Below are 22,456 nucleotides of genomic sequence, written 5' to 3'. Positions count from 1 at the left end.
TTCCTATGCTAGAAATCCCAAGGACATCCCATCAATTAAATACATCAGTACGATAGACCACACATGTCTAACAGAATGAAGGCCTTCAACTCATATCTCATCTTGTTCTGCTTCAAGGTGCCTCTTGCCTTTCTCTTTAATTAGTAATGGACTGTCCCTATCACTCAATCAAATCAACTAGTTAACTACAAGGTATTTTTTGTGAATTTAGATATCCTTCTTCCTAGTTGAGGTATTATGAAAAAGATTTTCTGCCTCCATTCCTACTTTGATGTAGCCTGTAAATCAGACAGAAGATGTTACCTCACTAGGGAATAATGCCCAGTTACATTTTTGAGAGTGCCTGTGTGACACATAGGGGCTGACGAAAATACCTGTTATTAAATGAGTGCACAAATGAATGAATGAATCAGTGATGCAGAATAAAGAGAGCACTGATGGGAGTTAGCATCAGCAGGGGCACCCAGAACCTCTCAGCTCACCTCCGAGACTCTCTCTTTGTTAGGGCATCTTTCTCAGGTCCACCAGAGCCTACTGTTCCAAAGTCATCAGTCTTCCTTTACTATTTCCTCCAGTTCCTCTTGCTCTCACATCTCTGGGATCTGTAGCCTCAGGTGAAACAGAGCTAGAAAGGGCCCCTGGTTAACCCAAGTGCAGCCTGAGTCAGCCAGCAGAGCTGAGTGTAAGAACCATTTCTTCTAGGCCCCTGTACCCACTACCCATCCTGCGAATGTCACCACTTAAAACCTCTCTCACTTAGTCCAATGTGTCTATATGCTGTCTCCTCTCTCTCTCCCTCTCTCTCTCTCTCTCTCTCTCTCTCTCTCTCTCACACACACACACACACACTTTCTCACTCTCTCACTCTGTCCTTCGGAATTGCTTCAGGCAAGATTTGTTTTTACTCCTGGACTGTATTGGAAAGTGAAGGAGAGGCCATTTAGTAAAAATTACTTCATTCCTTATAGTAAGGCACTGAACAAGGACTTTATTAGACACTTTCAGGAGCAAATCTGTGTGTATTGCTCAGTCAAGTCACTATACTTCTTATAATTCACAGTAATAGGAGCCTACAATGTATTTTAGGATATTAAAATAAGCAGAGACGCACATGCATAGTAAGTTATCTAGGAAAATTCTATACCTGCAGGAGGAAGCAAGAGAAACCACTGACTTCTCCATCTTTGTACTGTGTTTGCTTTCTTTTATATTCCATTCTAGGGGGATCCTCCAAGCCCCTGACGCTCTGGGTCACAATCCCAACCCCACAGTGAGAGGAGAGAGGAGTTGGCATGTTCAAAAGCAACTCAATGGATTTTATGGGTTTTCACCAAACTATAGAATTCATCAAGTGTTCATTCCCTGACCTCTCTCCCCTTGTCACCATAAAGGAGCAACACATACCCTTCGGTTTGTAAAAGGCCATTACCCAGCAAAGCCTGCAAGTGAAGAGGGAACGTGTGCAGGGAAAGCCAAGCACACAAGGCCAGATGCTGGCAGAGTGCTCTGTTCGCAGGCGCAGGATCACTGAAATGTGTCAGAGCATCTCCTAACCCTGCATCTACTAACCCTGCAGTAAGAATTTCTACTCATTTTGTGGAGCCTTAGTGAAAAAGCAGGCAAATGTACCAGGTTCAGGAATAGAAGAGCTTAAAAAGCTTTCATGACATTTGACCAAACTGGCCCTCTGGGTTCAGTTTACAGAGAAATGGAAGCATCGAGAAGGCACCTTGACTGTGGGTCTTCCAGGGGGCAGGGCTAGAAAGCAAGGATCTCGGCCTTCACGTTAAGCTCAGTACCCCCTACCAGCCTTGCATGAGCTGGGAAGGCCTAGGGCAAGCACTGGAGGATTCCTCACCTCATTGTATACATCTGTAAAATGGGGATAATAACGTCTCCATTGCAGTGGTAGGAAGATTAAGCAGACACTGTGTGTCAGGTGCTTGGCAAGTTTCCCAGCTGGGCTGAGCGACAAAATGGTGGCCTTTGCTCTGCTCAGGAAAGCAGCCTGCACAGCCAGTTGCCTCCCCTGTGATTCAAGTTTTCACAAGAGAATGACTCTCCGCTGCCTCTGATGTGCAGTTTGTATTCTTTAGCAGGAAATCAGGAAACATAAGAGGTTGGACAAAGGCCCTCCAAGCAAACATCCAAGAACAGCAAGGCCTAAGCTTACGTGACCAGGAGGGTCTTGTGAAACTTACGAAGTGAGGTGGGAACAGGAGGGAATACTTCTGTCAGTGGTGGTTTTCTTTCTTTCTTTTTTTCTGTTTTGTTTTTGCTTTTGTTTTTGTTTTTTTTCTCCCCCCCCCGCCAAAGGATTAATGTGTAGGTTCTTAAACAAGGGGGTCTCCGTTTACAGCTGACAGTGGCAGCTGCAACCTCTGACTCTCGTGCAGAATGGCAGGGAATCGAATCGAAAAGAAAAGCAAGTGGACAACCTTTCCTCCGGGAGCACGAAACACAATACCAGCCTCTCGCCAAACCCGGCAGACCCCGGCTCTGATTGGAGGTTGTCTCAGAACAAAGGGAAATTGGTATTAAAAAAAAAAAAATCTTCTGAAAGCCAACTCAGCAGATGGTTTTTTCCTGGGCTGCATGAGAGGGGGGTGGGGCAGGGAGGTGGGGGTAGGGAAGGATGCTGGGATAACACAACTGCCACCAGGATACAGATGACTGAGAAGTGACAAAGATGAGTAAAGAAGGCTGACCTCTCACCCCAGAATTTCACAAAGGGCAACTGCACCATGTGGTGGTGATCTGGACTAGGCTGCCGATTGCTTCCAACCTGCAGCTGCTGTTTATCACAGCCATGTCTGGGGGCTTTAGCCAAAGCCGGGGAAGAGAGAGGCTAGGAATGGGGGCATCCTGGAGGAAGCCTGGAGAAGTTTAATTACAGAGTCTGTTAAGAATCTTCTATAGGGTACTCCTACAGAAAAGCACTTTATATTTCCACTGCACTTTTAACATTTCAGAACCACTTTACAACCATCCACTCAGATTATCTTCAAAGTCATGTGTAAAGAAGAGAGATAGTATCAATCCCTTGTTACATATGAGAAAACAGAGTCACTTGTTCAAGGCAGGACTCCAAACCATGACCCCAGCATGGGTAGCCACCCTCCCCTCAAGTCTCAGACCAGGCAGGGCTCACAGAATCTTATTTTGAGGGGCCGTTTACTGAATCCCACATTTTCAGTTCAAACTAGGCCACTTGAGAATACTTTTGTAAACAGTTTCTAGATTAAATCCCAGTGAGCCTATTATCCCATAGCCCTGTGCTGCACGCACTGCCAGCCATCACTTCTTACCAGGCCTCACTGCTGCCATGCCCTGCTGAGTGCTTTCCAGTAGGGAGGTGGCTACAAGCAGTCCAAGAAAGGAGCTGTGGGTGTCCAGGATGACGTGCAATGCTCAAGTTCACCAACAGCCTAGACCAGGAACATGCAGCAGGAATAATAAGATGAACTGCACAGGACTCAACTACTCTCTCCATGAGGAAGCACCAGCAGGACCAGAGAAAGCGCACCTGTCAAAGATCGCTTCTGGCTGCTGGAAGCCATGAGACCAGGGTGTGATGAGAGTTTGAGTCTCCCTTGGTAATTAGTTGTAACCTGGGGCAAGCCAGTGAAAAATCCTCAAAGCCCCTTCCTCAGCCTTTAAAACAGGAAGGAATAACAGCTACTTCATGGACTATCCTAAGAACAAACCAGAAAGAGGTCACAGCTGGGCAATGTGAATGCTTTGTAAAGGTGCTGGGCATATGTGACAGTTGCTACCAATTTTCCACACCATGCACTATCTGAAACACTCATTTTGACAGTTTGTTCTACTGTCTGTCCTGGGTTTTTCCCTAAATGCTTTGAGATCAACTCTTCCTAATAAGAACTGTCTATACCTCACACAGCATTTATGCTGAACACGCCATACAACTCTGTAGATTCATGAAGAATTTAGATGCTTCAGCTCCGCTACAGTATATCTGGATGGAAGCACAAAAAAAGGCAGCATGATGAAAGGTTTTAGATGCTTCTAAAAAACCAATGCAAAATACACAGGGCTGACTAGGCAGAAACTGTTTTGATAAAGAAGAGAGTTGGGTTTTTTGGGGGGTTTTTTGTTTGTTTGTTTTTTCCATAGAACCATCTTCATTGACACAGAGCTAACAAGAACTTGTTTAACACTCAGGCCAGGAAATAAAAGACGCAACTTCTGTCCTCAGAGAGCTAACACTACAACTGATAAGAAAATGTCTTACCTTGGATGATATCCTTTTAAAACCCCTTCAGTTAGGTCTAAAAAGGCCAATACATAAGTGAGAAACCAGGTTCGCTGATGGTGGAAAGCCAATCTAGAGATGCCCCAGTAGGGAAAGCACAGAAGAGGAACTCTGAGTGAGAGGGCACAAACATTTCAAAGTCGTCCTATTTCTGTGCCTTCTGCGTAATCCAGTCCACAGACCCAAACCAGACCATTTGACTAATATCTGATTCAGTCCCTGCCCAGAACTCTGCATAAAGAAATGATAATAAGGATAGTGCAAACATCTGGATTTTGGCCCAACAAGTCCATGGTATGTAGGATGTGATGATTTGGACCAGCAAAAGTAGCAGAAGGCAATATTAAATTGAAGAGTCTCCTTGACCTTGAGTACAGCATATACCAATAATGATGATGCTGCCAGAAAGCTGGTACAGCCCAGGGTCCTGTTAATAGAGATACTATGCTTAGAGTGGAGGAGGTCACATTCCTGTGTAGTGCTCGACCACCCTGCAGTATTGGTATTGTCCTCTGCTGTGAACCCTCCCCACCTGTGCCTTTTAGGAAGGACACTGACAAACTAGCATTCCTGGCACAGGACCCAAGGGGCTTTGGCATCAGGAAACCATAGAATCCCAGAAACAGTTTCAGGAACTGAAAATATTTAGGCTAAAAATGGATGGTTTTAGTGCAACATGAGAAAGAGCTTTACTAACCAGAGCTGCCTCAAGAGGTAGTGGCAAGTCTCTTCCCTGAGGGCCATTGAGCCGCAGCCAAATAATTGCCCATGAGGGATTTTGGAAGGTGTCTTCTGTTGTGTAGGAGGGATGCTGAAATGGAAACATTTAGAGGCTCTTCTGACTCTCAATGTAGTCCATGACCTGTGCCTTCTGTAGTTGGCCTTCACCTGCCTCCTGACCTGACCTGCTGCCAGATTCTTGCCTGTATCGTCAATAGATTTAACCCCTGGTTCTCAGACCCTTTCTGAATCCCCTAATCTTGGCTTTCTCCATGACCCAAGGGCACCCACATCCCAGCAAGATGTTAGCTTGGCACTTATTCAATGGCAGCATTCCAGTAGAAACCCAATGGTGCAAGAAAGAGCCACACACCCAAATAAACTGGTGTCCCCCTCCTGCTCCACTAAAAGGACAAGGATGGAGAGATCACTGAGATTCCCACTGTATACTACAAATAGATCCCCTTGAGAAGGGGACATCCATGATCCACCATAAAAAGCAGCTCTTTAAGTCAGTTCTCCAGGGATACAGTCTGTTGTGAAAAATGCTGAAACTCCTGAGCTGGGTTCTGATTCACAACACTAAACAGATGAACTACCTGGCCCAGCATGAAAGCCTGCCCACATTCTCAGGCAAATGCATATCTGCAAATGATTACTTCTCATTCGCAAGGCACAGTGCCCACCATGAGGGGCAAAACTGCTTCAAGAACTCTCCTCCCTGATCTCTCCCACTGGGAAACTGGCTAGAAACTTGGGAGAGCCAAAGAAGATGGAGTGGTAAAAACACAATAAACAAGGTCTAGAAAATACACGGAAGCAACTTGCATTTGATACCAATGATGATTATCAAATGGCCTCATGGGCCAGCTACCAGGATGGGACCTGCTTGGACTTTTCAGAGTCAATAAAGGCCTCCATTGTTTCCCCTGGTGAGGTCACAGGCTAGTGGGGAGGTGAGGGAAGTCAGCCTGGGGAGGGAGGGGCAGGCAGGGAAAAAAAAAAAAAAAACCTGGAACTTCAAAGACAAAGGCACACTCAAGGTACAGATGGAGGCCCGTTGTCTTCACAGGGCAAGATCCAATGGAATACTATGGAAGGTTAGAAGGAGCCCTAGAAGTTGTCCTCCCAGCCTGCCCTCAATGCAGGGCTCCAGCTGTCCAAGTTCCAACAAGCTCAGTCAGTGGCCTCAGCTTGCACAAAGGATTCGCTGCTTTACCAGCCAGGACATAATTCAGACACTTGCGCACACTGGGTACAATTGCTAGTCCATGTAGGTATTTGCATGCTGTGTCTTTCTGCACACCTCCTGGGAAGCTGGCTCTAGTGAACTTCTGCCCTCCCCACTGGCAGCCTCTCCTTCTGGCCACTGGTTCCTGGAGTGGGGTGGAGGAGGGGGGAGGGCAATAGGGCCTTAATGCCACCTTCCAAGGACCCAACAAGTTGAAACCACTTCTCCAAAGTAGTTTGGCCATGTGCAAATTATAACATGTTTCCAACTTATTGTGGATAAATAAACCCCCTACAACACAAGCCTTCACCATCTTATGTGTTTGATTTCTACATGTAAGGCAGGCAGGAGCCTGAACCAATGCCCAGGCCCCAAGGAACTCCTGACACATCCCCAGGCTCTTCTCTTGGGCAGCCCTTAACCAGTCCCAGCAACTTCCTGACCAAAGCAACTCCTGTCTCGTGAACAAGCAAGGCAGGAGGGCAAGTCCTGGGATGTCCAGTACTGTAGCATATTGAAGGTGGGATGTTTTTCACTCAAAGTTGAAGAAATCAGAAGAATCAACAGATGGGGTAGAGGAGGGCAAACAGGAATTATTTCCCTAGCCCTTTATTAAAAATAAAAAAGGTAATGTAACTGCATGTCACCTGAAAGCGCAGTTACAAGACTTTCTTAGGATGTAGAATTGTGACAATGGAGAAGAAGGGTGACTCTGCCAATGCTGGGAACGTGGCAGGGGTGCAAGAAAGCACTGGCAGAGCCCCACTTGGTTGTTCTTATGACACTGCTTTGAAAGTTTCATTCTGAGTCACACTTTGAGCTCAGCAGCAATCCTGGTTTGGCAGATAAGTGACCACAGAGATAAAAAAGACCTTTGAATCATCTATAAATAAATTCCCATAGCAATTCCTACCACCAGAAAAAAAGCATTAGTGCCATGCTTTATTAGTCAATGCTTGTACAGATACAAGAAGTAAGACACTGTCACTACCACCCAGCTAACACAACTCAACACAGCCACAAGCAACATTACAACAGATCAGCCTAAAGAAACACATGGCTTCTGAGACAGCCCACAACTTCTAGGCACCCAGCCCGACTGCAGGCCACTGTGTGCCCAGTTGTGCCTATGCTGAGGAAGGTCCTATGGGTGACCTGGCAGGGAGAGAAGCAGAACAGGCAAAAGAATAATGCATACTGAGTGAGATGTGGTGCTAAGTGCACCAGGCACTTTCATGCCAAGACACCAGCAAGGAGATGCTGCTATTAGCCCTGATTTTCATACAGTTTGGAAACAGTTTCAAGAGGTTAAGTAACTTGTTCAAGGTCACAGGGAGCCTAGGTTCTAGGGCAGGTTCTCTGCACAGAGCCTGCTCTGGAGCCAGGGGATCTAAATTGAAATTCACTCATGGGGTGGGCACTCTTTCTAACAGATCCCTTATCTCTCATCTGAAAAATTCAGGGAACTAATGACTCTCTGTCAGAACAGAACAGTTTTCCTGCGTTTACTCAGACAGGTGTCTCTTCAACGGCATAGAGTGCACCAAAGAAGGTCCCTTCTTGAAATCCAAAATGAAACTGACCTCCAGGAGCAAAAGAATCAAAACAGTGCTTTAAGCCCGCAGAGACTCCCAAACACAGGAGGAAAAGAAAAGAAAAGAAAAGAAAAGAAAAGAAAAGAAAAGAAAAGAAAAGAAAAGAAAAGAAAAGAAAAGAAAAGAAACATACAAGGAGGAAGGAGGGAACCAAACAGGATATCCTCATGGAACGTGCACATTTGATAAATCTCACCACTGTTTAAGTGTGACTCTGACATCTGCTCCCATGTTTTCAGCCTTTTGACACTGGGGCAAAGAGGAAACAATCTGATGTCAGAACGGAGGGTCCAAAGAGAGGTCAAAAATGTTGTTTATAGTAACTAGTTTTCTTCAGAAGAAAGACTGATCTCAAAGTTTCCAATTTTTAGAAGAGAAATAAGGCTTTAGAGGTCAAAAGCTGGTTTGGGGGTTTTTGTTTGTTTTTAACATACAGAGGTCCCAGAAGGTAAAGCATTCTTCCTGAAACTGTTAATAACAGAAGCAGAGCTAGTGCCCAGGGTTCCAGTGCTCAAGTCCAGTTTTCTTTCCCAACACCAACACTAGATGCCGAACGTTACCTGTTGCTCCATAGAAGCAATTACTTTGAGGGAAAGGTTTTTGTTTGTTTTGTTTTTGTTTTTGTTTTGCTATGAAATAATGAAATAACTACAGTGAAACCCATCAGGAAACAAAATTTTCAGGCACTCTGATGAATAAATAAGAATGTGCTATATTAAAAAAAACAAAAACCTATAGAGAAAAAATATGAATTTAAATGAGAGGGGAAATGTAGCTTCTTGTGAAGAAATGCTGGCCAGACCTGTTCTCCTAGTCAGGTTGAGGGTGTTGTGGGGGAAGAAGCTCCTACTCCCAGAAGTTTAAAGTACCACATTCAGTCAAGCAATGCACCTTGGCGTGACCAGAGAAGGTGCTGGGCAAAAAATGATGAGAGAGGGATGGCAGAACCTTAAGGAGGGTGAAAAGACACCCAGAACCACCCACCAGAGTGGAAGAAGAGATGGCAACAGATGCAGCACCAGATGTCCAGCCATCAGAGCCACCTTTTATGCCCTGCACAACACGCCCTCCTGCAGCCCCTCCAAACTGCAACCTTAGAAGGTCAAATGAGAAATGTGCCTCCCAGCAGTCCACAGGGTCGTGGAGAACTCTAGCGCAGCCCTCCTTATTGACAACTGCAATGCCAAGACTCTCCTTTTATGCTCCTCTGCTCTTTACCACTTTCATCATGTTCTCAGGACCCCCAAGCTTCCTTTCCCCAATTCAAAGCCTACAGACCATGGCCATTACTTACAGAACTGAATGCAAACTCATTCATTTATTTGATATTCCCCACTCTTTGCAATCTGATGCCAGACTAGCTTCCCACCTACATCACCTAAAAAGTCTCTTTCTTATTCACACTTGATGTGTTTGACACAATGAAGGTGCTATTTGAAGAGTCTGTACATGAACGCATGACCTATTCGACTTCTTAAAGAGAGGGTTACAAGCTCTCAGAACAGAACATGTCTTTTCACAGACATATGATGATGGTCTACATGGCATTACTAAGAATGAGTCCTGAACATGTTCCTAGGACCATGGCAGGCACCTGAGGAATATGCAGGTGAAACCCTTGCTGTTAGAGAAGATAAGTTCTCCTGATGAAGCTGGAGAAAGGGGAAAGTATGTCCAAAGAAAGAAAATAGAAATTGTAGTTTGGTCCAAAGCAAGTAACAATCCATGAGAACAATAAAGGGGGAAAAAAAAATAAGACTTTAACTCATGAGGCTTTGAAACCTCTCTCAAATATACTGGAACACTTGGAAGTGAAGACAGTATGCACGGTTATGATCCTGCCACCCCCGCTAACGTGGGAAAGTGGGAGAGAAATGCCTTCAAGCTGGATACTCGCCTTCCAGCAACCCTTTCAAGTGTGGTCACTTGGGGCCTGGAAAGCAGCATTGGCCATACAATCTAGAAGAAGCCACCTCAGCTCCTGCTTATTTGAAGCCACTGAGCCTCAACTTCTTCATCTGTAAATAAATACTATCTCCCTTGACAGGACTGTTATAAGGACTTATAGAGAAAGTGGGTATACATAAAAGAGCCAGCCAACGGTTATAGTTCAATAAAGCAGAGCAATTACTATGATGTGTGCTCTATAAATTGACCATTCTTTCCCTAAAATCTTCCATTAAGTTATATCCTGTGGATTTTATCATCTCTAACAGATGAGGAAACCAGGGCTTCAGCAAGATTATATTCCAGACCCAAAGTCACAAAGCCAGGTGGTACAGATGACCACACCATGTCTCCCACTCTGGGTCACTCTACAGTGCCTGTCTCAGAATCTCCTCTCCTCATGCTACTGAACCTGGTGGGTGTCCTGACTTCCGCAGAAAGTCCTCAGAAAGGGAAGAGCTGCTAAGCTCTGCCTAGCTAAGAGCCTCTTAACAAAAGAGAACAAAACCTGTAACTATTGAAACCTTTTAAGCTCTTTTAAGCTCACACGTTGTACCTGAACTTTATTCTAGAGACTCATTCTTGTGTTCTCTGTTGTCCTATATTGAGTGACCTGGAAGAGACGTAGAACAAGCTTCAGTTATTATACTACTGACCTGAGTCAGTGTAAGATGCAAAAATGGGGGTTATGTGATAAAGAACAAGCTGCATTTATGCGGTCCATCTGCTACCCAGGGCCTGCCCAAAGGACAGTTCTGAGGCCCCAAAATATGGTCTGAGCTCTCTTTTCACCTGCTTCTTACCAAATGCTGCTCTCATACCTCACATATATTCCTTCATCATAAACCTTCTTCCAGGTAGCATCTCAATTGCCATCCTCAGTTAATATGGAAAGGAGGTGACTCATTCCCTGGTTAGAAAAGTCCATTCATCTTTGAGCCAATGAGGTGGTATTTTCATGGATGCCTCCTAACATCCCACTACTGAAGTGGCCACATTAAGCTGAAAATCTATAACAACTCCTCAGTTTGGAGGATTGGACCTAGAATAGCACACACACATCTCTTCACCCCTAAGCAGTAGACCATGTACAGATAGAAATAGCAGAGAACTAGATGTGATATGTAAGGCCATCATTATCTTACAGAACACTATTTTTAAGAAAAACAATGAAAAAGAAAATCACTCAGTGCAACATGGATGGAACTAGAGACTCTCATACTAAGTGAAGTAAGTCAGAAAGAGAAAGACAAATACCATATGATACCACTTACATTTGGAATCTAATATACAGCACAAATAAACCTTTCCACAGAAAAGAAACTCATGGACTTGGAGAAGAAACTTGTGGTTGCCAAGGGGGAGAGGGAAGGAATGGGGTGGACTGGGAATCTGGGGTTAAAAGATGCAAACTATTGCCTTTGGAATGGATAAGCAATGAGATCCTCCTATACAGCACTGGGAACAACACCTAGTCACCATGATGGAGGATAATGTGAGAAAAAGAATATATATGTATGTGTGACTGGGTCACTTTGCTGTACAGTAGAAAACTGACAGAACACTGTAAACCAACTATAATGGAAAAAATAAAAATCATTTAAAAAAAAAAAAAGGAAAATCACTCAGGATTCAATATAAGCTATCTTTGCCTAAGCTGTCAAACAATGACTAGAACAAAATTAATCAGTCTGCAAAAGAAAAAAAAAAAAAAACAGAAAAACAACAAAAGCACATAATGATTAACACTCATTTCCCCCCAGCCTTCGAGTTTGAAGGCTGAATCATTCAAAATAATACAACTCACTGTCCTTCCCTTAAGTCAAGGGTCAACAAGTGTTTCTGGTAAGAGCCAGACAGCACATAGTTTAAGCTCTGAGGGCCATACAGTCTCTGTCACAACTCCTCAACTCGGCCGTCGAAGTGCAAAAGCAGCCACAGCCAAAATGTAAATAAATAGATGTGGCTTCATTCCAATAAAGCTGTATTTATGGACATTGAAATTTGAATTTCATATAATTTTCCCATGTTACAAAATATTATTCTTCTTTTGATTTTTTTCCAACCATTCTTTGCTTGTGGGCTGTAGAAAAATAGGCAAGGGGCTGGATTTTCCCCAATGATGGTAGTTGCCAACCCTGCTCTAAATCAGCATATTTGACAGGTAACACCCAAGTAGGCATCCCTATCCACTCAAGGATCAGCTCAACAGAGCTTTTTTTCCTAGCTCTCAGCAAAGGACCTGAGTCCAGGGGGCTGCTCCACACACCCTCATCAATGAATGGCTTGCTTCACAATAAAAGATCCAGAAGGCTAGATTTTAGAGAGAGAGAGAGATGATGATGATCTGTTAATTACAAAATGCCATTCTCATCCTTTTCCCTATCCCAAATTACTGACCCTGTACTTCCCATTCGTACAAATAAATAAATTCTGTGAGTTCACACTACTGAACTTCTCTGTACAAATAAATGGCGGACAAGGTTTCTACCTCTCCACCTCAGCCTCGGCTCTTCCTTACTCCTTGTTTGCAAAACCATAGGAACATGAAGAGAAGTAATGTTAACATTCTAACCTAATAGAGATCAGAGAACTTCCTATAATCTGTCAAGTGATTAAGACCCAGTACTGATAACTTTATTCATTCATCTCTGGAAAGTATCAGCTCTGGGCATAAATAAATGTAGGAAGGATAAAGAAATACAATATGAAGCGAGCTTCTAACAATTTAAAATTTTCATAAAGAGTGCCTAATGCAGCACTGTGTACTGAATTTCTGCCTTTCCCTTACCCTCCCTCCACCTCCAATTGCTGAGGCTTAGAAACACATAATTTGTAAGTCACATATTCAAAGAAATGATTTCATCTCTTTATAATAGAGCACAAAAAAGGCATCCAATTTTTTGGGTGAGAATGACCAGCCTAAAAATTTCAGATATGAGAATGCAGGTTCATTGCACTTCGCAGCTTTGAAATCATCCCCATGTCACAAATTCCAGAGTTTTATTCTGGTATTCCACTAGGCAGAAGACTATATTTGGGAACAATCTCATGGGCCTAGGGAAAGCAGTACCTATCAGGACAACCAAGATAGTAAATTTATGTTTGCACACCCAAAACTGTGGGCTATTGCTCAAACTCTGGCAGTGATGGGCACAGAAGGAAAACCATTACCACATTTTTCAAGACTGTCCACCCTCACAAAAACCCAGCAACCTTCTTTGAGCCATCCCAGTGACCAAAGACAAATAAACTCATTTTCAAAGCTGAAGAGACTCAACTCCAAAGCAAAACCTAACCCTCTAAGTGGAGCCTGCTTGCATTTCTTTGCATTTGCTTGCAAGAATCTCAAAAGTTTTCATATGCATCTAGATAATCCTTGGTTTTATGACTGAGAACCCAGAAAGCATTGCAAAGTTGTAAATGGGGAGGGGGAGGGGAAAGCACTACATCTGTGCTATGTAAAAACAAACCAATTTCTAAAGATTTCCTTCTGTTTCCAAATGTTAAAGTAGATGGTCAACTGCCCAAGACTAAGAGGTCCCTGGATGTAGGGCTTTCTGTTTAAAATCAAGAGTCTGAGCAAACTATCTCAGAGGTGTTGGTCACCCTAACAAGTCTCTTCTAGTCCAAGTTTTTTGGATTTTTACTGTAACAAATCAGCAAGAACACCTAGCTTAAGGAAAAGCACAAGCCCTACATTAAAAAACAACATGATTCTTAACCGCTTTATTGAAAATGACTACCCCAAAGTTCGCAAACCACTGGCAAAAGAAATACTATGGATTATTTCTGATCTATAAAGGAGAGGGGTTCATTCATATGGAACATTTTTACCTTCCATCATGTTCGGAGCCAAACAAATAAGATATGGGAGAGTTACAAAGACTCTGGTTAACGCCTACTACCTAGAACCCCAAAACTCTGTTAGCAAGAGGGCTCCTTTCAGAGCTAGTCACAGGACCCATAAATTCTTGGAAACAAAAACTTTCTAGTCTAGGGTAGTCCGCTGAGATCACAACAGAGCCACACCCCTCCAAGGAAGAGGTGTCTTTGTAACCCTCTGTGACGCAAAATTAAAACAGTGAAGTCTAGAGCCACAGATTCCCAACCAAAGGACATCACTAATCACCTTGAGAGTGGCTTTCCATACCCGCAATTGACTTTTCTGAGGAAAATGACAACGAACCAGGTTCATTCAACACCCAGTCTTAAAAGTCTACAAAGTGACAGACAGATTCAGGTCAGTAGCCTACCTTTCCTTTCTCCAGTTCCAGCTCTAACGCACACCACTGGCTTATAGGACAGGGATCCCTCAGCCCCTAAAGAGCCTCATTACTATGAAGAAGACCTTCCTCAGTCAAGTAAGCCACTCATCTATTTTAAAAAATTTACAGCAGTGATTGAAACCAAAAGGAAGTTATAATAGTTCTTGACTGTTCTGATTGACCAGAAGTTTTCAACATCCTACTCTTTTTTTGTCTTTTGTCTTTTTAGGGCCACACCCACGGCTTATGGAGGTTCCCAGGCTAGGGGTCTAATCACAACTACAGCTGCCAGCATAGGCCAGAGCCACAGCAATGCCAGATCCAAGCCATGTCTGTGACCTACACCACAGCTCTCCGCAACGCCGGATCCTTAACCCACTGAGCGAAGCCAGGGATTGAACCCGCAAGCTCATGATTCCTAGTCAGATTCATTAACCTGAGCCACGATGGGAACTCCAACATGCTACTCTTGACAATGAGAACAGATACAGATATGAAAAACCCCCTCCAAACCCAAAAATCACCCTCAAAATTTTTTCACAGCTTAGCCAGATCTGACCCAGCCAATCAGCTGCTATACAATAAATTGGAACTTCCAGTATTATAATTCTAGTAGTTTTGGGTCTTGTTTTGGGTTGGGTAGAAGCCAATAATAATAAACTGAATTGTATATATACCAAGATATCACAGACATTGCTTCTACAGGCTCTAGTATTCTATCAAGGAGATTGGTAATAAATAAGTAATAAGCAAATACACCCTTAAAGTTGGAGGATAAAAATAGCAAAAACAAACAAAAACCCTAGTCAGCAGGGCTCCTACCTTCTTTTTGGAGTGGCTTCTTTCCTCCTCCTTCGTGGCTTTGCTATTTTTCCCAGCACGGGACACCTTCTGGTCCCCAGACTGCTTAATGGTGATCTTGATCTCAGGTGGACATATATAGTTCTCCAGATTCTTTGGGGGTTTCTTAGCCCGCTTTGTGGTCTGAATCTTCAGCTTCAGACTTCCCTCTGTGAAGTTGGCCTCCTTGATAGAAAACTCCTGTTCTTCCAGGCCATCTCCTGCCACCCATTTCTCACTGTCTGCATTGGAGTTGGAGTCCACATCCCGTCCTGAGCCCAGTTCATCCTCCTCCTCTGGCTCCATACGTTCTCCACCTACTGGTATCCCCTTCCCAGTCTCAGGAGCAGAGAGCAAAGGTTCCCCTGCACAGCCGGGAGCAGTCGGCGCCTTGGCTGAGGAGACCGGCAAGAATTCCGACTCACTTCCCCTTTGCCGGGAGCTGCTTAAGATTTCCCTGGACTCCATGACAATCCTACAGTCTCCAGGAGTTCTCAGGAGGGGTAAGGGATAAAAGGAAAATGGAGAAGAAAGGGAACCCAAAATTTCAAGGACAAAGTGGTCCAGCTGCTGGGTTCAGAGTTCCAGGGATGGAGACACGGTGAGGTTGTTCAGAAGAGATCAGATCTGCAACTGAGAAGCAGAGAGATAATTAGCCATGACAGGAAGAAAGTCGACCTCAAAGGTAACTCAACCTAAGTTCCAGAAGCCCTGTACCGCTTATCTATGGCATCAGAGCAAATGATTGGAAAGAAATCAGGCCAGAAAGTGTGCATCCCCAAATTGTATTATATTGGAGCAGAGGGGGAACACATGCCCACACAGCCTCTCATTGAATTGCTATTAATTTTTACCCTTGATTTGGGGCCCAAGGACAAAGATAAGAGAGGTGAGTCCTCCAGTCCAGTAGCAAGATAGAAGTTTCTTACACAAAAGCCATGGCTGCTGAGTCACCATCAAAACCCACCATGAAGAAAGGAAGTCTAACTGCTGAGGCTCAGGTCTGTAGGAACTGCATCAGGCTAGCTTCTAGCACAACTTTCCTCTCATATGTGAAGAACAGTCTGCAAAGCTGAACACAATCCCAGGCTGCCTAAGCCAAGCTCTCCCCTTGGAGGAAGAACATTTAGCGAATTCTGGAGCATTCCTTCTTTATCATCTTTCATTACAAATTATTTTAACTACGCATAAGTCTTATCTTTATTTCCTAAAACAAATGCAAAGCTTAGGTGCAGGCTTGTAAAAGGAAAACAAAGAGTTCAGTGAGAAATTACTTCTAATGCCGTGATTAATGCAAAACAAATGCTAAAAATGTTTCCGACACAAAAGATACTGCATCATTATCAATCATTTAGATAAAAATAGCCAACTGAGACAGTTTTAATTCCCATTCTAGTCCTTCAATAAAGTGGCATTATGTCAACATAACAACGAAAAAGAGAAAGGGAGAGAAGGAGCATTTCACAGGCCTTTGGAATTATCAGAAATCCCCCAGGATCTTTGCTTCTGCCTTCCTCCTCTCCAAACCATTACAGGATCAGCTAAGCTATCTTTTGCCCTTATTCACTTCATGTCCCATTATTCTCAATTTCATACTCATTTCAAAGCCCAAATGCTTGTTATCAAGAGAAAACCTCAAGCCCTGGGGCTGCCCCAAACTTCAAGACATCATCTCTTTTCACCCCTAGGCTGTAGGTAAGATCACATCTAAGCCTTCACAAATTGCTGAACACTCCGCAGAAGACATCACAGCATAGCTTGGGCTGCTATCTTTGAGCCCATCAATTTAAGGAATTGACCAACAAATATGCCCACCAGAAAATTCCAAGAATACCTGCAAAGACACATTCAGAGCAGCCGAGAACTAGAAATTTGAAGACAGAGCAGGTACTTCCTCTCTCTGGAATCAGTACATTTCCAGCTGATGCCCTGTGAGGAAGCCAGTGAGCAAGGCAGCAGGGCTTCAACATGGACCCTGCTCCCCAGAGAAGTCCAGGAACAAATCTATCTCCTAGAAACAGCTCAGGCCAGCAGAAAGACACATTTACAACTGCTTTCACTTCTGCATTCAGAAAACCCAATGAGTGCAGCACTCCTGCAAGAGAAGTGGCTACCTGGTGAGAGTATGAGCATCTTCCCTGAAGCTCTCAAGCAAACACTGGACAGCCACCTGTGCCCCATGCTACAAAAGTAACAAAGTCTCCCCTAAGGAGCAGAGGAGGGCAGTTAGACCAGATGACTCTTGATGTTTCCTTTATTTGTAAGAATCTTATCTCATCTAAACTGATCTGCCTTCCTGCCCAAAACCTGCTATAATTTTTAAAAAGTCATATTTAAGTCAATATTCATTGAGGCCTCTCCTACTAGAGTAAGATAACACATCTCTGCTGGAGGCAACAAGATGCCTGAGAACCTGTCCCTTTTTATTCCTACTGAGCAAAAGCCCAGTAGGTCTTTCTCAGTTTGTGCTCCAGATCCATAAAAATTACCAGCCAGGGTTCTTATGGCAGCAGTATTCAGGGGTGGTTTACTCCCTCTGGCAGGAATCTCTGATGTTACATTTTAATTCCCTATAAAGCTGTCCTTGGGTCAGAGCAAAAGGTGAGGCATATTCTCCATATAAAGTTCCTAAATTAAATCTATTTGTACCTTTGAACCATAGTAGGTCAACATCTATTACAGGCTCTGTAATAAAAGAAGATGAAACCTAAACTTGAGAGGAATAGACAGGAGTACAAAGTGGATGAATTATCAATATTGAGAAAGTATCCCCTATTTAAAAAATGATTCACTTCAGAGTTTCCTACACTTGGCAGTGTAAATGATTAATTAATGAAGGTAGAAGACAAAGTTCCAAACTTAAAACCCAAATAGTAAGAGATCCAAAGAAAAAAAGAAGAGTCAACAACAATTTTTCAGTTCCCCTCAAATAAAGATCCGAAGAAACAATTAAAATACAATGTCTTTCCTCCAGGTAGCACTTCTGAAGGGAGTTCTGAAAAACAAAACAGTATTTTCTTACATGTCCTATAGTAAAAGTTGAAACACAGCAAAGAGAAAGTATTTTTCACTTGGGCAAGGTGTAGACAGATAAATAGGAAAGTACACAGGAAGGCTTCTGGAGAGCAGAGGATATGCTTTAACTTTGAGAGGCTTCAATAGGCAGAGTGGGAAGAAGGAAGACATGGCAGATATGGGCAAGGCAGATAGGAGCACAGGGTGATGTGCAGGAAAGAGAAAGCTGAGGTTTGGCTGGGGGTTACAAAGTGGGGACAAGTGAGAGGTACAACTGGAGATTAAAGGTTACAGCCAGATCATGGACATCTCTGAACGTCATGCAAATGACCTGGATTTTAACTTATAGGTAATGGGAAGCCACTTAAGTAGGGATGTCAGTTGGTAAGGGTTATTATTAAAGCTATGCTTTAGAAAGATAATTCTTGCATGTGGTATGAAGGGTCAATTAAGGGAACCTGATATTACAGGCAGGGGGACCATAAAGAGGCTCAGCTAAAATTAGATTCTCGTTGCATGAGGAACAAACTAGGGCACTGTGAATGTGACATCATAAAAACTAGAGATAAGACAGGAATGCAGTTTCAAATAATCTCTCTCAGGAACTCATCAATCTCAGATTTTCCAGATTGATCTAAGTTAGGAATTCCATCTTAGGGCTCATTCCCTATTCAAGTCAAACCAGTCTCCACAGTAGCATCATACACAGAGAATTCTTTCTGCCTTGATATTTTTATAGAATCTTTTCTTATATCCTTTTCCACCAATCCATGCAATGCCTGATATTCTACAAATATTTGCTGCATGAAGGAATGAATGAACAAGTGAACAAACAGATCCCAAGCCTGCCCACATTTCAAGGTCATGCCCAAGTCTTCACTTCTCCATGGCAACATATTGTAAACTCTGGACCATAGTGTTCACTCCCTGGTTTGACTTAACACTACTCCCAGCTGGACAGCTCACCACTAAATACCAGTCATGCATTGTCTTCTCATTGTTTCCAGTACACAAATCTTATTTTCCTCACTCAATTGCAATTCAGGCTCAGGCTGAGACCCACTGTGGTTGTACAGCACTTACATTTGTTTCAGCACCCAGTGCAGGACGAGACACAGGGAGAACTTCATGAAATTCTTTCTGAATGCAAATGAATTAATCCCTGAGAGCTCTTCAAAGTCCTGTGGTTCAAACTGCTCAAACTGCAGGTCTACCCTGGCAGGGAGCCCCTCTGTAATTCACTGTCTATGCCCCCCAGGGCCACATGCAAGAGAGTTTTGTAAAGAGCAAAGAAACCTAACCCGTCGGTTTACCTCACCAGCACACAAAGCTGTTATTCTCTGTTTGCCTTCTCCCAGCATGTACCTGCCACTCCAAATTCACAGTCTCATTTTTTGGTGCATCTGGGAGACCACCATGAGTCTTGTGGCACCACTGCCAGTGTACCCGTGGGCACATGCACATGCACTCATTCATGTACCCACAGAGGAAGTGAAGCCCAAGCAAGGTGAAAACTGTTTGCCTTGTCACATTCCACCAGCCAGTGACTCCTACAGAGGGGCAGCACACAAAGGACACTCTGTACCAGCTCAGGCCTCCAGGCCAACAAAAGTTAACTCTTCTGTGACTAGCAGAATGCCCAATGTTAAAATGGGCACTCAAGAAATGTTGCTTGACTGAATTAATAAGTAAACAAGCCACCTCGGGCTGGGATTCCCAGCATCACCTACCTCTGCCATCTGCTTTGCCAAGGCACATGCAAGCCATCATCATCCTGACGGCTGCTTTCTAAAGGGACGTAATGATGGTACCAACATAGCCCTTGGCACATATAACAGGAATCAAAAGATGTGAATCCGGACCTAGTTCTGCCACTTAGGATCCCTCACCAGTTCTCTTTCAGCCTCGATGTCAAATCAATAACATGGGGGAAGAAATGTCTTCCTGATCTTCCTCATTAGGTTATGGTTTTTATCTTTTTTTTTTTCCCTAATGGAATTACATGCACCTTATCATTTTTTTTAATAACACATGCACCACGTAGGTCTTTTAAAAAAAATCACAAATACAGGAAGAGTTTTCTGCCCCATTCCCGACCTTTCCCAAACTCCCCCAGAATTCTGCACCCTTGGCTCCATACTTTGCAAATCCCAGAAGGGTGGATACATCTTTCATCTTTACATGTGGAAGCCACTGAACCGAATATATAATCCTCAGGTCAGAACCTTTTCCCCTCAAAACTCTGTAGAATGTCTTCTAGCATTTGAAGTAACGGAAAAGGGAAGCCAGCTGGTTTTGTTTCCTTTGTAGGAAAATTGTTTTATGCTTTCCTAATTGAAGATTTTTTTTTCACTTTGATAGAATTTCATTAATGACAAAATGAGTAGTGTGGATCTCACTCCTTTTATTTTTCCTGGAACATAATGAGCCTTTTGGATCTGCAGTGCAGGTTATTTCTAGTTCAGAATTGTTCCCTTCAATTACTCCTTTAGTTATTTATTCTATTCAATTGTTCTAGCTTCTTTCTAGTTTTTTCCTGTAATCTTAGTTTAGAATGTTCATCTCCGTTCTCCATTTCTCTCATTTTCTCTCTCACTGTTTTTGTTTCTTTATTTTGTATTGTGGGAGAGCATTCTCTAATCTAATGTCCATAAAACCAATTTAGTTCTGTTTTCCATCCTCCCTTTGCCTTCACTGATGTCACTGTGGATTTCTAATTTTGCAACTGCACATTTTGTGCTTCTGCAATCTTTCTTAATTTGTTTATCCCTCTTTTGGCTAATTCTGATGTTTTTTCATCTCAGCATGCTCCCTCCTTTATTGTCCTATTCCACTGAGGTTATGCTTCATCCTATTCCAGATTGCTGGCAGCCATCTAAAATTCTTATTTTGCTGTTGTAGTAAATAACTATCATGATAATCTTCCTTTTTCCTTGTTCCTTGTCCCTCCTAAGGCCTTCTGTTTGATTCTTTCTCTTCGCTCATGAGCCAATGAGGAAAAAGTCACACAGGACCGTCTTGGCCTACATAGAAAGCACCGTACTGCTTTTGACTCTACCTCCCATCCATCCTAAGGTCAGACAAATCTTCTCTCAAAGATACTGCTGTTATCAGTGATATGGTGGCTTCAGCACCTAGTGAACAATAACAATACACTGAAGCCAGACCCAGGGGCTCATGACGTCCTACTCATGTGAACCTCTTACCAACCCTACTTTCAATGGTGTCAAGCTGGTAGCTTGAAAATTGGCTACTGTAGGAGTGTTTACACCATAGGAATTGGCAAACTTAACAAATCAGGGCTTCAAAAAAATCTGGAGAACAAGGTGTTAGGCATTTACACCACTGACACAGACATCTATCTACCATTGTTTTGCTTGACTAAAAGTGGATTCTTGCAACTCCAGGCAGCTGAAATCTACAATATGCACCATCACAGAGACTATGTCTAGCTCAGAACCTTCCCTGAGGAAACATCTCTGCCCAGAAGTCAGCACCCCACTACCACTCCTCCTAAACCTTCCACCTCCAGTCTTACTCATTCATTCTCTTAAAGTTATAGATTTTGAGAATAAATGTGATGTTGGGGAGGAGACAGTCTTTAGTTGGTTTTATTAAAGTTGCCTTTACAGCAGATCTGATGACTGTCTATTTTTCTTGTTGACAGAAACTCTGAGTTTCTGATCTTAGAAGACTGTGTAACAGGAGGAAGTGTGAGCCTACCTGCCAACAGATAGAGAAGCAATTGTATTTTCAACCTAGGCTCATTAGCTACAGTTACAAGAATTCCTTCTTAGATTCTGGGGAAGAGACTGACTTTGGCTTTGGAGGTAGGAAGGGTTCATTTCCTATATGTCTTCTATGGTATTTAGGTGGGAAGTCAAAAGTGGCCTTTTCCTCTTCAGGGGCTTCGCATGCCTCTGGGATCCTCTTCTGCCCATTTAAGTTAAAGTCTCTTCATTACCCAGGCCCTGGTCAAAGGGCACTTCCTGAGCTTCAAAAAACCAGATCAGGAATTCCCTATTTTGTGCCATTACCGCACAGGACTTTCCTTTCCTAGCATTTACTATATTTTATAATTACTACTTATGCCACTCTTGGTTTCGACTCTGCCTCCCACACTAGATGATAAGCCCTTGAGGGTATGAGCTGTGTTTGTTTAGCTCACCATGGAACCCCCAGGGCCCAGCGCAGCTCCTGATCCACGGATCCAAATTATTCACTGAGTGAATACTGAATGAGACCAGTCAGGCACCATTTGATTCAGGTGCCCCTGACTCTTGAGTGATGTGTCTCTGAAATTCTACCTGCTACAGGAACACCTGGAATAAATGCTTCATAAACAATGATAAAGTGATCAAACCACCCAATCCTTACCAGCTGTCAATCAGCAAGAGCAAGGGCAGCTCTGTATGCACATAGCCCTCTGACACTGCAAACATAGCACTGGTCTCCAGAAAAGAATGAAGATCAGACTCAGTGGCTTTTTTATGTTATACACCTGTTTGGTACCTTCCTGGTCATAGCTCACCTCCTCCAAGCAGCGTTTTCTGAGTACTGCACC

At 43.3% G+C, this 22,456-nt stretch overlaps 1 protein-coding gene across 5 annotated transcripts in view; it reads right to left on the bottom strand.

Annotated features, from left to right (window-relative positions):
• SETBP1 (SET binding protein 1) overlaps nucleotides 1–22,456 on the bottom strand; it is a 370,608-nt gene that overhangs the window by 336,404 nt on the left and 11,748 nt on the right. For all 5 annotated transcript variants that reach the window (XR_014808088.1, XM_021092436.2, XM_021092441.2 and 2 more), the window contains exon 2: nucleotides 14,860–15,510. Coding sequence is in view for 4 of the 5 variants with exons in the window: in XM_021092436.2 (XP_020948095.1) it covers nucleotides 14,860–15,345 (486 nt within the window). In the remaining variant the exon portion in view is untranslated. The remainder of the gene's footprint in view (nucleotides 1–14,859; nucleotides 15,511–22,456) is intronic.

Source organism: Sus scrofa, chromosome 1 (assembly GCF_054392235.1).
Source record: "Sus scrofa isolate SSC_HxYL_T2T_F1_AM1 chromosome 1, Sscrofa_HxYL_maternal_Yorkshire_Landrace_v2.0, whole genome shotgun sequence".
Classification (NCBI taxonomy): Eukaryota; Metazoa; Chordata; class Mammalia; order Artiodactyla; family Suidae; genus Sus; species Sus scrofa.
The sequence above is the reverse complement of the archived record's forward strand: the minus strand, read 5'-3'. Positions and strand labels throughout refer to the sequence as shown.